The sequence below is a fragment of the Lytechinus pictus genome, chromosome 4, assembly GCF_037042905.1.
Source record: "Lytechinus pictus isolate F3 Inbred chromosome 4, Lp3.0, whole genome shotgun sequence".
Classification (NCBI taxonomy): domain Eukaryota; kingdom Metazoa; phylum Echinodermata; class Echinoidea; order Temnopleuroida; family Toxopneustidae; genus Lytechinus; species Lytechinus pictus.
Window position 1 is genome coordinate 20989124 of NC_087248.1, and position 16584 is coordinate 21005707.

A 16584-nucleotide genomic window follows, 5' to 3' on the forward strand; every position below is an offset into this window, starting at 1 on the left:
AAGAACAGTTGATTCTCCTCCTTAGTCTCTGCTGTCCAAGTTGAGGTACATGTCAGAATCTGAATCAACAATAGCCATTAATTTTTGTATAACGTTTCACAGTTTTTGTAGCATAAATCAATCTTGAAACTTCTAAAGCTACATTAAATTTCATAGTCTATGCTATAGACAATGATGGTCGATCACCCTGACAATAACAAGACCAAAGAATAGGAAGTTGGCCTCATAGCTTTTCTTTAAAAATGTTTTCCACTCAATTCTTTTTACATAGATGATGAGCCAGATGATGGCCCGCAGCATTACGTCATCATTGAGGGTTTCGATCAGGCCCCCCTCCTCTCTCTGCTCACCGACCTTGGCATCAACGTCAACTGCATCATCCGTCTCCAAGCAGAGGACTACTCCTTGTTTGAGAAGAGGCGCAGGGAGGAGGAGGAGGAGATGGATGAGGATGATAGACCTCCAGAAGGTAAGTTGGTTGTCGGGATTGATGGTGGTGGTGATGATAATAATGGGGATAATAATGATGATGATGATGATGATGGTGGTGGTGATGATGATGATGGATGATGATGGTGATGGTGATGGTGATGGTTATGGTGATGATGATGATGATGATAAAGACGATGAAGATGCTAATGATGGTAATGATGATGATGACAAAGAGGAGGGTTAATGGCAATTGTGATTGTCATAATGATGTTGATGTAATAAATGCCTACTGTTATTAAGATTACAAAAAAATATATATAGTATCGGTATATCTATTAATACTCAAATTCAATTCAATTCCATTTTACAATAGCTCTGATATTGGCTGTTAAGAAAGATAACATTTTCACGGTAGTTTCTACTTGTTTGTAAAATCAAAACCCCCTTTACCATCCCCCTTCTTCCTATATCCAGTCATCGAGGAGGAGAAGAAGAAAAGGGAAGCCGCCAAGGAAAAGCTTGAGAAGTTTTGGCTTCAGCACGAACCACTCCTGAAGAAAGCTTCCAAGAGCTCCAAGCTCCAGGACATTGCCCGCCTCACCTACACGGTGAAGAATCAGATCATTCCCGATGACATGAAGGATAATGAAAAGAGAGTGAGTAGCATTGAATCTTAAAGCTTATTGCATAAAAAGCTGCATTTAATTGCAGCTCAAGTAATCAATTGCTTGTTTCTTACTACGCATATGTCATTGGTTGAAAGCCAAGTTGCATTTAATATTTTGAAGTTGCATTTGATCACAGCTCTTTCTGCAACTGGCACCGCGACAATTGCTTTCCAGTGGTTCTGACTTGCTTGAGGGTCATCTGTTCAAATCCCACCACAGTGATAGTGTTCTTCGACGTCAGTTGACGCTAAGCCGCTATCCATCCAGGTGTTAAATGGGTACCTGATAGGATGCGAAAGCCAGTATAGTATGCTTACGGATTTTAATTTTGGTAGCTTTTGTTGATGTGCTCCACATGGAATGGATAAAAGGTATTGTGTGGGGCAAGTCAGAATTTGATGACCTGGATAAATTTATATCTGCAAGGCACTTAGAGACATTGTCATGTTTTAAGTCCTTCATAAGCGCAGAATAGTGTTATGATCATTAATAGTTCTACAACATAAAGTATTAAGCGACCTCTGTCTGAGATTAATGAATTAGGAAACCATTCCTGTGAAATTTATTTCTTTTTAACAATGTCTTCTGCCTTGAAGGTTATGATTGATAATTATCATAAATATTTGTTTGTGTTTGGCCGTGATCAAATAATGGTGAAATAAAAGGATCCCCCCACCTCTCTCTCTGATCCTCCCTTCCCCTCTTTACTCTACAGACCCAGTTTGGTACAGACATGTTTGAGGATGTAGCCTGCATGATGTACGATCTCCTGGACTCAGAGAGGCAGTACAGGAATTTCCTAGACAACATGAAACTCATCCAGGTCCCTGTCGTAGAGAAAGATCCTCAAGGTATGCAAAGTGGTGAAAGGTCGACTTATGCAGATTTTACTGTACTATTAGTTCCATAAAGTGCTTCCTGTGTCTGTTCATACCAGCATCTGCAAGTTGACGTTGTCTAATCCCCTTGTATTCCTTATTGTACTCTCAATCTACCCTACAGCTACTGACAGTCAATCCACGGTCCCTGCCGGGGGCACAGCAGCGCAGCAGCCAGCAGGCGGCCAAGCAGTCCCCACCGACCCTGCTGCTGCCCCGGAGCTCAAGCCCATCGTAGTCTCTGCAGACGTGGATACCCGCTACTACAATGAACTCATGGATAGCATTCCTCAAGAGAGTGTCAGCGTACCTCTTATCATGCACTGCATGCTTGATCAGGTAAGGGAAGACAATTCTTCAAGGTATGGGCAGATCTAGGATTGAACAGGGGCCTATTTCATAAACTATTACTCAGTTGAAACAAATTCTTTTGCAATCATTGCTTAGCATTGTGTTACAGGGACTAGAACTATATAAATTATTTTAAAGCTTAGTCCCTGTAGTTGCAGCAATCGAAGTTTTCATGAGATAGTATTATAAATCAAGGTTAATTGTCATTATATAATTGTAGATCAAGATCTTCTTCCTTTACAGAAACCTAACTCTGTGGAATCATTAAATTTAAACCCCCAAAAATATCACTTTAAAGATCACCATGACTGATACATGTAAGTACATTATCATTGCTTGGAGAAAAATCCAACATGTGACTGGAATGCCAGAATTATATTATCCATTTCTCAGTAATTATATGGTTTTTTTTTTAACCTAATCATTTGATACATATTTTTCATTGATAAAAAAACACTTTAGCGGTCATATTTTGTTTTCAAATTTGTTCTCAGATTGTTACCACAACTGGTATTTATGTGTAAATTTGCTACATATGACTGTTATTTCCCTAGGTTGTTGCCACATCTGAAGAGCGTGGTCCACCAAGCGATAAGGACAAGATCCCTCGAGAGGATGGTCTGGACCAAGGACTGGCGGCTCACATCGACAAGATGGCTGCCAAGCTCCATATTACTGATAGCAATAAAGTTGAACAGGTAACTGAGGAATGTTAACAAAAAGAAATCTATTTCAGTTGATTTTCTTTCTTGATCCCCCCCTGAAAAAAAACAACAGAAATGTATTTTGTTATTTTTGAAATTCTCCCCACATATGCATATCTAGTGGATGTTCAAAGCTGTTCGTAAGATACGAATGACTTTAAGCACAACTGGTAATCCTTTCTCATGCCAAGTAATATATCCCTATGTAATTGAGCTAGGACCTAAGATCATGTTCCAGTCATGCGTAAACTTGTGCGTAACTTTACGAACAGCTTTATGAAACACCACCCTGATTGCCATCTTCCATGACACAAGTCTCCTTTTCTCTCTCTTTTTCAGCTGAAAGAATCGCAAAATGGCGTCACCCCTGCCAAGTCCCTCGCTCTCTCTATGCCTGAATTCTTCCAGTTTGGTGACAACATCTCACTCCGACTCAAGCATCTTCAGTCCGTCAACGGCTTCAATGCCATGGAGGCGGAGCTTGCCATGTTGGACTACATCCCGGTTGCTAAGCTACGAGAGTTCCCACGCCCATCATCCAGCATCATCAAGCAACGAGCTGCAAGGTTGCAGGAACTACTCCATCATCTAAGGTACGAGGTTCGGAGTAGGCTGTACCTTTTCTCTCTTTATTGTTAAATTTATATGTTCCATTATAAAATACGACATAATATTTATTGAATTTTTATTGCATGCATACCCCTATTTATGAAATCTTTGATTAACCCATTTGTTCATTCTTTCTAGCATGTCTTGGTTTTTTGTTCAATCTTTTATTCATTTCTTCAAGCTTTCATCAATCATTCATCTATTCCTTTCTCTATTTATCCCTGTATTCATTCCATCCGTTTTCAAGTTCTTTGTGTCTTCAGTCGATAATTTGCCCTCCCATTTATTAATTCGTCTTAAAGGGATGGTCCGGGCTGGAAGCAAAATGCTGAAAATTTCATCAAAATCGGATAACAAATAACAAAGTTATTGAATTTTAAAGTTTAGCAATATTTTGTGAAAACAGTCATCATGAATATTCATTAGGTGGGCTGATGATGTCACATCTCCACTTGTTCTTCTGTATTTTATTATATGAAATTAGGTTTATAAAAAATTTTTCCTCCAAGAACTAAAAAAATTGGATTGACAACTGATTTAGTGCATTAGATATTTATTGCTGCAACTTATTTCATTATAAGGGAGACATATTATTCATACAAGTATGAAATAATGAAAAAATTATGATTTTATGTAATAACATAAGAAAACGGAAAGTGGGGATGTGACATCATCAGCCCACGTAATGAATATTCATGACGACTGTTTTCACAAAATATTGCTAAACTTAAAACTTCAATAACTTTATTATTTGTTATCCGATTTTGAAGAAATTTTCGGCATTTTGCTCAGTGAATTCTACTCTATGTATTAAGATATAAATATTTTTAGCCTGGACCATCCCTTTAACCTTCTTTTATGAACTTCATTCAGGTGTTTGGAAGAAACAACCGCCAGTATAGGCTTATAAAAAATGATATAATGAAATATTTCATATGATGATGCTGAAATGCTTTATAATGAATGCAAACATGCTGTGTAGATAAGAAAACGATTTATGGTTGAAACAAAATTACAGAGAGAATGACCAATCCATATATGATGCTATCTTGTATTTCACCATTATGATTACAGCTCGGGTGTTGTCGACTCGGCCGAAGTGGACCGCGCCTTCAAGCAGTTCGTCTTCGAGAGCCTGGTCTTGAGGGGTACGGAAGAGGACGGGTGTGTCTCTCAGCAGGTGGTGTCGGAGGGAATAGTCTGGGACGATCCTTACCCCCTCTTTGCCAAGAAAGTGAAGGATGAAGGCGAGATGATGGAGAATAAGGAAGAAGAACTACAGAAATTGACAACGGAGAATGTTCAGAAAAATGAAGGTAAGAGACTGCGAAATGACCTGAACATACGCGTATTTTGTTTGATAATTGGATGTATGTATGCCCATTTATAATATCACACAGCTCTGCAGTTCCACAAATATGTCTAACCCTTACTTTTTATTATTTTCTAGTGACTGAATGGATTTGTAATTTGGTGTGTTGTTCCTTTTCTGAGTCCAGGGGCTTGTTTCTTGAGTTGAACTATGTCAATATACGGGTTGTGTTGTCTAGGGGTTCAAGCATTGGACTCATAATCACAATTTGAATCCCAGCTCTGCCATTGTCTCCACTTTGATAAAAAGACCCGAGAGTAATATCTCTCATTTATAAGGTCAGCCATTTTTCCTGATTAACTTACAATAGCGTATCCAGCATCAACTGTGACAAAGAAATGTTTGGGCCCATGCACAAGCATAATAGAATCACTATCGTCACTATTGTGGGTCCATGAAATGTTTTGTAGGATCTGATGCTGGATACGCGCCTGACTTCGATGTAAAATGTTTCTTATGTAATTGGTTGTATACCTCCTCGGTGTTGACTAGCAAAAAGCTGTTCTTCAGAGTTCCTATGAGAGTTACCATAAACTATGATAAATTTGCAATGTGGAAACTGTCAGTGTGCAGAATTTAACAATCAAGGTTGACATGGCAGTTTACAGTAATGATTATGTTACCACAATTGTAAATCTTTATGAAACCAGCCCCTGAACTTGAATGAAATATAATCAAATGTCTCCAACTTCTTATCTCGTCCTTCGTTGATTCAGTTGTGCTTGGTGAAGATGATACTGATCATCTAACCGATATCACAAGTGCTGGGATCTTGAAGGCAGAAGGTCGTAAGTCACGCCAGGGTTCAGCTAGTAGTCTCCGCTCAGGGAGAAGCACAGGTAAATAGTATAAAATAATACACATCATTGAGGGCATTATAACAAATTATATGCACAAGGTGACCTTACAACAGTTTGGAATGTTTCAAAGGTAACAAGTATTGGGTAATTATTCAAATGCCGAAGTACAGTGATGTGTATTATGAGATAGTAATATACGTTTTATGAGATAATGATGTGGATATTTATTCTTTGATAATCCGTCCTCAGTTCAAAACCATTACCGTTGAATGGAATCTGGGCCCGTCTTACAAAGAGTTACGATTGATCAAATCAATCACTATGGAAAGCCAGCAACTTCAACATCTAAAACACATTTGTTCAAATTATTTTCTAGATATTATATATATTCATACATTTATAGTTTTCTTTTAAATTCAGTGAGCTTCTCTTTGTTTATAAAAGACAATGGACAAATTTCCTGAAGAAAAAAATTATGACATTGATCGATGTCCATATATTTGAGGTTGATCAGATCAATCGTAACTCTTTGTAAGACGGGGCACAGGTCATGTGATAAATGTTTGCCAACTATTTGCCAAGGGTTCATATCACCATTAACTTTCATCAAGCAGTGATATTTTGGACCCGGCCCAATTTCATGAAAATTTGATATCATTCACAATTGCCTGAATTCTGTTTTTTTTCAAGCAGCATTGTTTTGGAGCAGCCCAGTGTCATGAAACATGATACCACTCATATCTCCTACCATTTAATGTCAAATGTGCTGGTGACCAATCGTATGGTATGATTTCATGAGCTTGTAACAGTGAACAAGTTTTATGAAACAGGGCCCTGATTCACAAATAACAATTAATACCTAATTTTGATCAACTACAATTGATTACAGTTCAGTATATTTACATTCTTATGATTGGAGAGTTGTTTATTCTTTGAATTTTTTTACCTGGGCCCTGTCTTCAAGCACAAACTGAGAATGATCTCAAATGTGTACCGAAGAGGTTGGTAAACAATCAAACCTGATTTGAGTTTGGTTTGTATTTATCGCAGCTCTTGGTAAGACAGGGTCCCAAATGCAGACATGCCAACCGTTCCCTTTTTTTGGTATGAGTTGTTCTTTTTTAAAATTTCCTATCACAGAGTATGTATTATCCGAGTTAGCGCCGGTCTGACAGTCCCAGACCGGTAAAAATCTCTGTCGGGCCAGTAACTTATTGCATGAAAAGAACAAGTAAATTCTTGCCTACAAGCGCATGTTTAAAAGGGTGAATTATCAAGTTTTCAAGTAGGCTACAGTCATTTCACATGGTTTTTCACCAATCTCACTACAACAGGCTGGCGATTATTACGTTGAGACAAATTTTTTTAAATACTCTGTTTTTTTGTCAATTTTTTTTTTTTTCCTTCTAAGAATACTTTTTTTTGTTGTAGAAGGTTGGTAGTTCTGCAAATGCCCTTTTTAGAGTGTTCATTACTTCCTGCATGATGGGTTATCTTATGATGTCATTATACTTATGTAAGGAAGCTACAGATGAAAATTGTATAGCCCAATTACTGTTCATCCCGCATGGCAGATTAAAAGAATATTTCCTTAATCAATCGGAAAATTATTGAAGCTCTCTGAATTCTTTGACCCATATTCTGAAGTCAGGTTTAATTTAAACTCTGGTTTTAAGTTGTGGTTTAACTATGGGAGGCCAGTTGTTACATAAATCTATAACAGTTGAGGTTCAATGTATCAGCTCATTTGACTCCCAAAACATTATTAACTGCCTGGGAAGGATAAGTATGACAGTTGTCTTCACCATTAAAGAATCAGTAAAGAGCAAAGTAAACATGAGGTATCATAGGCCTAATTCATATCCCATAGACTCGTGTGTTAAAGTGGCACTTAAAAAAAATCATAAAAAATAAGGAGGAAATTCGAGGGTTGAATATATACTACCAGTGGACAGGATATATGTCTGAGACCAGAAAAGGGTACCTCGACCAGCTCATTTTGAAAATAAATCGGCATTTATGAAGACTACACCTGACAGGATCAAATTCATCACTTGAGAGAGTAAAATGGCCCTAATTCTTCCGCAAGTAAAAAAAATAGTTCCAAAGTAGTGATATATCTTTCCAATTTGGAAAAAGGAAGTTCAGTAGGTACCCTCCCTAGAATCAGTGTTAGATTGTCAATCATATTAATTCATTTTTGTCAATCAGCAATATCAAATTTCAAAATTGAGCAATGGGTTGGCTCGAATGAATATCTTTGGCCTGCCAGTTGTAGTTAGGCCCGTGTGACCTTTAGGTATCACAGGCCTAATTCATTTCCCATAGACTCGTGTGTTAAAGTGGCACTTAAAAAAATCATAAAAAATAAGGAGGAAATTCGAGGGTTGAATATTTACTACCAGTGGACAGGATATATGTCTGAGATTCCATATCTGACCAGAAAAGGGTACCTCGACCGGCTCATTTTAAAAATAAATCGGCATTTATGAAGACTACACCTGACAGGATCAAATTCATCACTTGAGAGAGTAAAATGGCCCTAATTCTTCCGCAAGTAAAAAAATAGTTCCAAAGTAGTGATATATCTTTCCAATTCGGAAAAACGAAGTTCAGTAGGTACCCTCCCTAGAATCAGTGTTAGATTGTCAATCATATTCATTCATTTTTGTCAATCAGCAATATCAAATTTCGAAATTGAGCAATGGGTTGGCTCGAATGAATATCTTTGGCCTGCCAGTTGTAGTTAGGCCCGTGTGACCATGAGAAGCATTCACTGTAAAGAAAATTTTGAAACGTTTGGCTTCCCATAATTTTAGCACAGAGTTAGACCATGGTCTAAGTTAAACCCGACTTCAGAATACGGGCCAATACATTCAAACCTGTCTATAAGGTCACCCAAGGGGAAACATTAAAAGTGGCTACTGAAGTTGGGTGGTTTCTATAGACAGGTTCATTAACAAAATTCCTTTCAATCAGGAGATAGTTTTGATGGCCACTAAACACAGGTTTAACTATAGACGGGTGGCCGCTATTAGACAGGTTTGACTCTGATTATAAATATTTTCATTTGTGTTACAATAATTTTTTATGAAAAGTATTTGAATCAACATGCATAAAAGATATTGGCTCATATCCTGAACACTGGTGTAAATTAAACCATGGTCTAAGTCTGGCCTAGAATGTTAAGAAGCTAAATATCCCCAAAATCTGAAAAAATTATATTCCTTGAGTGTTAACTGAGTTTTCCAATTAATAATGAGGGGAAATTATTGCCATGTTCATATCCAGACAGTTTGAAAATGATTTGAGTGTCAAATTTGATTATAGACTGACCATCTGGAGAAAGAGATTGTTTCACAGTTGGCTGTTTATAGTTAAACCATACCATGGTTTCAGATAAACAGAAGGTCAGAATACGGACCAATGCATACATGATTTTAATCTCATTTTCATTTTTGTTTATTCGTCATATTTTCGCCAGGGCGTCCCTCCAGTGCTGGTATTTATGATTTTGTATGCTTGAGTTGGTGGCATGGTGCTTTATATTCCATCATTATATCATTGCATGCACCTTGATGTTTTGATCCCTGGTGTTTAGCAAGTGTTATTGCCCCTTGATGTTTTATCATAGAGACAATGTGTGATTTAGAGTTTGGTGTTGATATTGGTGTTGGTGTTAAAGAGCATACATGTTGATACATTTGCTGATTCTATAGCACTGAAATATTATACCAATCTCGTCATTACTAGCTTGAAACCTAGTATAGTCATGTGAATCCCAGTGTCAGTTGCATTTCAGATTTGGGTGTTTGACCCAATTAACTTAACACCAACACTTTCAACACCAAAAGAGAAATCTCTCAATATTATAAATTTACCAGATTTACAGCAAGATGGGTTTATACATTGGTGCTTACTCCCTTTTGTAAGCTTATACCGTAGTATTTAAGGTGTTAATCTCTTCATTGTGCAGTGATACCACATGAATATTTAATGTTCGGAAAGTGTTACTATCCCTGACACCAGTTTTAACACCAAAAGTGATAGCATGTGCATTTGACAGCAATCTGGTTTCATTGGTGCTTCATTGGTGCTCCCATTTGCTGATTCCATGTTTAGGACTAACTGCAATGCAAATTCCATTTTGAAGTATAATTTGGTGTTTACAAAGTGTTATCCGCCAACACCAGGTTATAACACTTAAAATCAAATCAGTCAGTATAAAATTCATTATTGCCAGCAAGGTGGGATTATTGGTATTTGATCTGTACTAAAGTTTAGCTATGGTGTTAAAAAAATCATACTGTGCAACGAGAATGCAACTTTGGTATTTGTTGTGAATTTAGAAAGTGTTTTCAGTTTAAAACCTGCACCATCTTTCAACACAGAAAGTGAAATCACAGAATACCACATCACAGTTTTAGCAATGTAGGTTTATTGGCACTTGACATGGTGTTTAGCCGATACAAGGTGTAAAATATGACCATTTGGTGTTCACAAAGTGTTATCCTTCCTTATTCCAGTAGCTTACATTTCCATATTTCCCATAATCAAAGATACAACAGATTGTAGAAGCTATACACTTTAAATGGTTTGTGTTTCATATTTTTCATGCAACCTGCGAAACAGTTTTAACACCATATCATATTCACTGCATTGGGTTTAGTGGTGTTTGGAATTTTATTGCATCCATATGAAACTGATAATATTGAATCTTCAATATTCTCATATACCCCTCTTGGTGGCTGTTTCATGAAGTTGTTTGTAAGTTACGCATGATTTTATGCATGACTAATGCCCCTTTGTGCTAAATGATGTACCTCTACGTAGCTGACTTTAGTATCTGTCCCAGTTGTGTGTAAAGTTTTACTTGTTCCAGTTGTGCATAGAATCATGCCTGAAGTTGTGCGTAAAGTTGAGCGCAAAGTGGTTTATAACTTTACAAACAGTTTTGTGAAACACCACCCTCATTCTCCAGCCTCCCATTTCCATTCCTTACCTCCTTATTTATGCTTTGACGTCGTTGCGCCGTCATCTTGGAGGCTGAAGCCATCTGCAGCATCTCTGACAAGATCTGTTCATGTGTATTCCTATAGCCTTTGTGGGAGTTCGCTATGAGATTATGGCGTCACATGCATAAATCTATTCTAGCATGCCATACCCCTCTTTCTCCCTGCTCCTAATCACCACCTACCTCCCCACCATCTCACTTTTGGCCCTACCCTGCCATCTCCTCAATCTCTCCCATCATGGACCTATTACAAATGGACATTCAACGAATCCCCTCCTTTCGGCCGAAGACCGTCACCGCTAATCCTTTTATAAACAGAGCGCTGGCTGCTGACGCCCATCAAGCCGGTCGTAAAACACGCTGTCACTGATGGACAGCGGAAATCAATTGTACGCTGCTCCTACCCATTGCGATGTTGTTCGTTCACTTTATCAAAAGCAACACACAGCAGCGAACATTAGCGCTATAAAAATGATTGCAGAAACAAGAGAACAGGCGTGCATAAACGTATTTTTTACGTACATCGCAAACAACCGCACACAAAATGCATTGACATCACCGTGCAGATCAGTATATCTACAGCAAAAAAGCAGTTAAAATTTGACGTAGAAATGTGCGAAAAAACATTAAAAATGCATCTTTTTCGGACAGTATTGATGTCGATAGTAGCGCTTACCTTCGGTCAGAAGTTGATTTTCATTTGGGCGTAAAATTCCAGAGGATTGGCAAAATTTAATAGGATTTTTTTCTGATGATCAGACGACAATTGCACAGTATTGACAGCGTGAAATAATGTATTGAAAACCGGAAATAAATTGCGCATTGCATTATAGGTAATGCAGGGAATTTCCCTGATCGCAGCAATCAAGCTTACATGACCGCATCTGGTCGAAAGAGGGCCAGAGATCAAGCGGTGACTGTCAATGTCAATGAGAAGGGATTGAGTAAACAACCGCCCCGGGCGCTCGTCGTAAAAAAAGCGCAAAGAGAAAGTTAACTGTGAGACAGCAATTTTGACAGCTGGAAACAGGTGGTGGCCATAAAATGCTCTTGTTGAATGTCCATTTGTAGTAATAGGTCCATGCTCCCATGCACTACCACCCATCCCCTCCCCTTCTCTGCCCCCCCCCCCCCACAGCGATCTCCCACTGAATCTCCTAATAACAATAATTATTTCTAATATTGTTACGTAGTAATGTGCTATAATAATGCTTGACTGCTTTGAATGTGAATGGTAATTGATTTTGTAAATATGTATGTTTAGAGTTTTATAACCTGATTTAGGGTATTGATGGACATATATATTCTGGACCTTAATTCCATTCAACCCCTCCCCCCAAGAAAAAAATTGATAAATGAATAAATAAAATTAAGTGAATGAGTGGATGAATAAATGAAATAAGTAAAAATGAATTAATAAATAAAAATCAAATAAAAACACATTAAATTCATTGGATGATTAAACTCCAGCACTGCATTGTTTACTTAGCCATACAACTACCTGAGGTATTCAAATGTGGGTTTTAGTTTTAAACGAGGGATTTTCATCATAAGAAAATGGCAAAATGATATTCATTGTATGACACTGTAAAATGGTGATAGCATTAATAATGACATGACCTTTCCTATTTGCATTCTATAGTCCACTTTGAGAAAGACGCATCTGGACAGCCCATCATCCCACCCAAGGACCCCGCTCCACCTTCGGACACCCCTCGGGATGCCCAGGGTGAGGTCAAGAACGAGATGGAGGGGTCCAAGGATGCTGCAGGAAGACCTGGTTCCAGTAAGAGTAACATCAGCATCCACGATGTGATCGGCGATACCCAGCTGAGGAACCTCGATGCCTGGTGTTATGCCGAACATTTTGAGCCACATGTTCTTATTCAGGTTAGTATAGACCTTATGCATAATTGATGTCATTACGCCGCCATCTTTAGAGGCTGAAGCCATGGACTTGCATGCGTTGTTGATCTGTAGCTGGCGCATCTCTGACAAGTTTGCTTACGCATATTCCGATATCCTCTGGTGGAGGGCACTGGCATTGTACCACTTTATGGACAACTACTACTGCAAGATATACAGTATGCCATCAATCGTTACCCTTCTTTTCAGATAGATTCTTTAAGAGGTGTTTGAGATGTACCCCTTTATAGACTCCTACACCTTACACTCAGTTTATGATAACCCTTCTTTTTTTTAACACATCATTTTAGTAGGCGCATGAGATGTACCCCTTCTTGGACACCTACTACCACAAGAGGAACCACACCATCAATCATCACCCTTCTTTTTTGACAGATTCTTGATTTTAATTAGGTGCATAAGATGTACCCCTTCGTAGACACCTACACCTTACACTCGGTTTATCATTTCCCTTCTTTTTCAAACAGATCCTTGAAGAGGCACGAGAGATGTACCCCGTCATGGACACCTACTACCACAAGAGGAACCACACCATCAATCATCACCATTCTTTTTGGACAGATTCTTAATCTTAATGAGGTGCATAAGATGTACCCCTTCATAGACACTTACACCTTACACTCAGTTAATCATTACCCTTCTTTCACTAACAGATCCTTGAGGAGGCACGAGAGATGTACCCCTTCATGGACACCTACTACCACAAGAGGGACCACACCCTTCTGGTAGTCATGCACAATCCGGTAGGCCCGGAGCTGAAAAACACCCAGCCCTGGGACGCCAAGCTACATTCTGACGTGGGATTCAGGTAAGGGAAGCTTTCGGTGGAAATTTATGAAGAGATAGGCCGCTGTACAACTTATAACTAGTCTACCATCTGATCTACAAGTTGATAGCTTGAAATAGGAAAAAAAGAGTGAGTTAGAGTGAATATGAAAATTAAAAAAATAAGGAAAACTTCCTGGACAGGAACAATTTCAGTGATTTGAATGAAACAACCTATTGAATGTTTCTCTATTCTTATGAATATTACCTTTTATATCTTTAATCATTTATCTAAATCATATAATTCAATTTGGATACTGTATAATATAACATAAATATATGTATTTATAAACATATATATAATGTAAGTTTTAATAATATTGGGTGATTATATTTTTTTATTTAACTTTTTTTTCTGGGTTTGTAAAGGAATTATATGGAGCATGTAGCAGACAACATCTCTAACTGGGTGAACGATGAAGAGGCTAAATACCAAGCAGAGATGCGAGAAAAGGAACTAGCTAAACAGAGGGAACTAGCCCTGTCTAGAGCCTCTACCCCAGCCCCATCTAGACCTACCAGCTCAAAGGCTAGTAGGAAGGGAACCGCCAAGAAGTCTAGGTCAAAGTCACCAAAAGGTAGGCTCAGGTGAAATCAGTTTTAATTGTTGGATTAATGAAATATTTAATTGTAGTCATTTATCTTAATCAATGTGGATCATTAGATTTCTTGCAGTGTTTTGCAGTATATATTACCCCAAAATACTACAGGTACCTCAGAAGTTACAGGGGAGAGGGACCCCAAGATACTTTCATTTTAGATAGAATGCCATTCATATTTGCATCAGGATGTAATATGTATACACGGAGCTCAGTTCAGCCTCTTGCCAAATGTATAATGAATGTAGCAATAGTCACGGTTAGTATACACAATGTATGTGGGAGCGTGTTGGAGGCAGTGCAGCACGTTTGAAGGGCTTTGCAATGATGTGACAAGCACAGTGTAAGAACTGAGTGCTTTTGCAAAATATGTTGAAATTTAAGTTCAGTGTTGGTGTTGATTGCCTTGATGATAGAAGCACAAGTTTGATTGCCTTCCTTAGCTCTAACACCTAATGAATAATTTAAATAATATAATTGCTCAATACCTAGTGAAATTCATCTGAGGACCAGCTACATGATGCAGCATGAATACCCAGGATGCCTGCAGTGCTGTTGGCAACACAAACTTCAACCTGTGCATTACTTGTTTTATAAACATGCATTGCTTTTTATGGAATTGCCAAACTGTCATCTACTTTGGTCATTCTTATAATCATATACTCATATGAGTGTGGTCATATGACCTCTTTGTTACAGGTCGACATAGCACCAGTCCTGCTCAGACTGTCCTACTTACATAGTGAAACTTCCCCCTGGTTAATTTACCTATACAATAAAAGCGGTTGATTGTTGTCTTTCTACAGTATAACTTAGCGCCAGTCCCACTAAGAGTGTCCCAGTTTCACTGTGAAAACAATGTGAAACTTTTGATAATAGCTGTTGATTGTTGTTATTGTTACAGGTCGACGTAGTGCCAGTCCCGCCCAGACTGTGGACCACCTGGATCCAAACAGCAAGCAGTTCATGAGACCAGGATCCATGAAGGCCTGGAAGGTAGAACAAGATAAGGTCCGTGAGGAGGAGGAGAGGAAGAGATTGGAGAAGGAGAAGAAGGCCGGCCGCAAGTCTGCGAGGTCCAGGTCACGGTCCGCTTCACCAGTGAAGAAAGTATGTTTTCATTTGTTTTATTGAGTGAAAAGCTTTGCATTTGTTCAGTAATCATATTTGCATCCGTATGATTTCTTTTGTTCTCTTTTTCTTTCCTGTAATACATATATGTACGCATATAAGAATAAGTCTACTCTACTTTCTTCATTTCCAAGGGGGATCCACACTTTACAAGCTTTGCTTTTTAGTGGATCCCCCTCATTTCCATTTATGCTCTATATTATACTGTTTTTTTTTTTTTTTTTTACGAAGTAAGAATGCCCTTCTGTAAAATTGTACTTGATTTGTATTACTTTATATTACTTTGTATTATGTTTTGAATGGAAATGAAATAAAAGAATTGAATTGAATTGAATTGAATTGAATTGAGTCTCGTATGCATAAAGTCTATCTTTATGTATAAAAGATAGCCCTTCCCTTTCCGTTTTCAAAAGGAGACTAAAATCATATTCAAGGAGGTCGGAGGTCACATGATAAGGTCAAAGGTCATTTTCAGGTCAACGTTAAAGTTTACATGCAAGAGTCTCTTATGACACCTAACTCCGCAACCGTAAGTCGCTTTTCAACCAAACTTGGATTGTAGATGGACTTGGGGGACCTGCATGTTATGCTGCAGTCGGAGGTCACATGATAAGGTCAAAGGTCATTTTCAGGTCAACGTTAAAGTTTACATGCAAGACTCTCTTATGACACCTAACTCCGCAACCGTAAGTCACTTTTCAACAAAACTTGGATGGTAGATGTACTTAGACGACCTGCATGTTATGCTGCAGTCGGAGGTCACATGGTAGGGTCAAAGGTCATTTTCAGGTCAACATTAAAGTTTACGTGCAAGGCTCTTATGACAAGTGTAATTCCATCCCAGTCATTTCACAATGAAGTTTTGATACAATTCAGTTGCGTGCCCTCGCAAATCATGATATTTCTGGTTATTTTCATAAGTGGGCGAGATACAAAATCGCTTTTGCCTTGTTTGTATTTTGTTCTATTGGTGGCAGCACCAATAAGGCTTCTCTGCCTTCTAAGTTGTCTCCTCGTTTCATAAATTATTGCTATTTCTTGTATATTCCAATATGTTTTGTAAATGTTGTTTTTAATATGAACAAAATAAATGCATATGAATGAATGAATGAATAAATAAATAAATATGGTGAGATTAGCTCAGTAACATTCTTCAAAGATCAGAAATTGTATGAGAAATGTATGGTGTATGGAATGGTCATTAACTGCTAGTAACAACGGAAAAAATGAAATCTTCCCAGAAAACTATAGATAAATGAAATGATATCTGCCATA

General features: G+C 38.1%; 1 protein-coding gene across 5 annotated transcripts in view; it reads left to right on the top strand.

Annotated features, from left to right (window-relative positions):
* LOC129258834 (sperm-associated antigen 17-like) overlaps positions 1–16584 on the top strand; it is a 58726-nt gene that overhangs the window by 6548 nt on the left and 35594 nt on the right. For 3 of the 5 annotated variants that reach the window (XM_064098615.1, XM_064098614.1, XM_064098616.1), the window contains exons 5-17: positions 272–469; positions 907–1088; positions 1816–1951; positions 2103–2317; positions 2884–3027; positions 3373–3626; positions 4717–4958; positions 5731–5853; positions 9299–9316; positions 12471–12718; positions 13408–13562; positions 13949–14157; positions 15083–15288. In XM_064098615.1, coding sequence (XP_063954685.1) covers positions 272–469; positions 907–1088; positions 1816–1951; positions 2103–2317; positions 2884–3027; positions 3373–3626; positions 4717–4958; positions 5731–5853; positions 9299–9316; positions 12471–12718; positions 13408–13562; positions 13949–14157; positions 15083–15288 — 2330 coding nt within the window. The remainder of the gene's footprint in view (positions 1–271; positions 470–906; positions 1089–1815; positions 1952–2102; positions 2318–2883; positions 3028–3372; positions 3627–4716; positions 4959–5730; positions 5854–9298; positions 9317–12470; positions 12719–13407; positions 13563–13948; positions 14158–15082; positions 15289–16584) is intronic. The other 2 variants (XM_064098620.1, XM_064098619.1) reach the window with 1 other exon arrangement.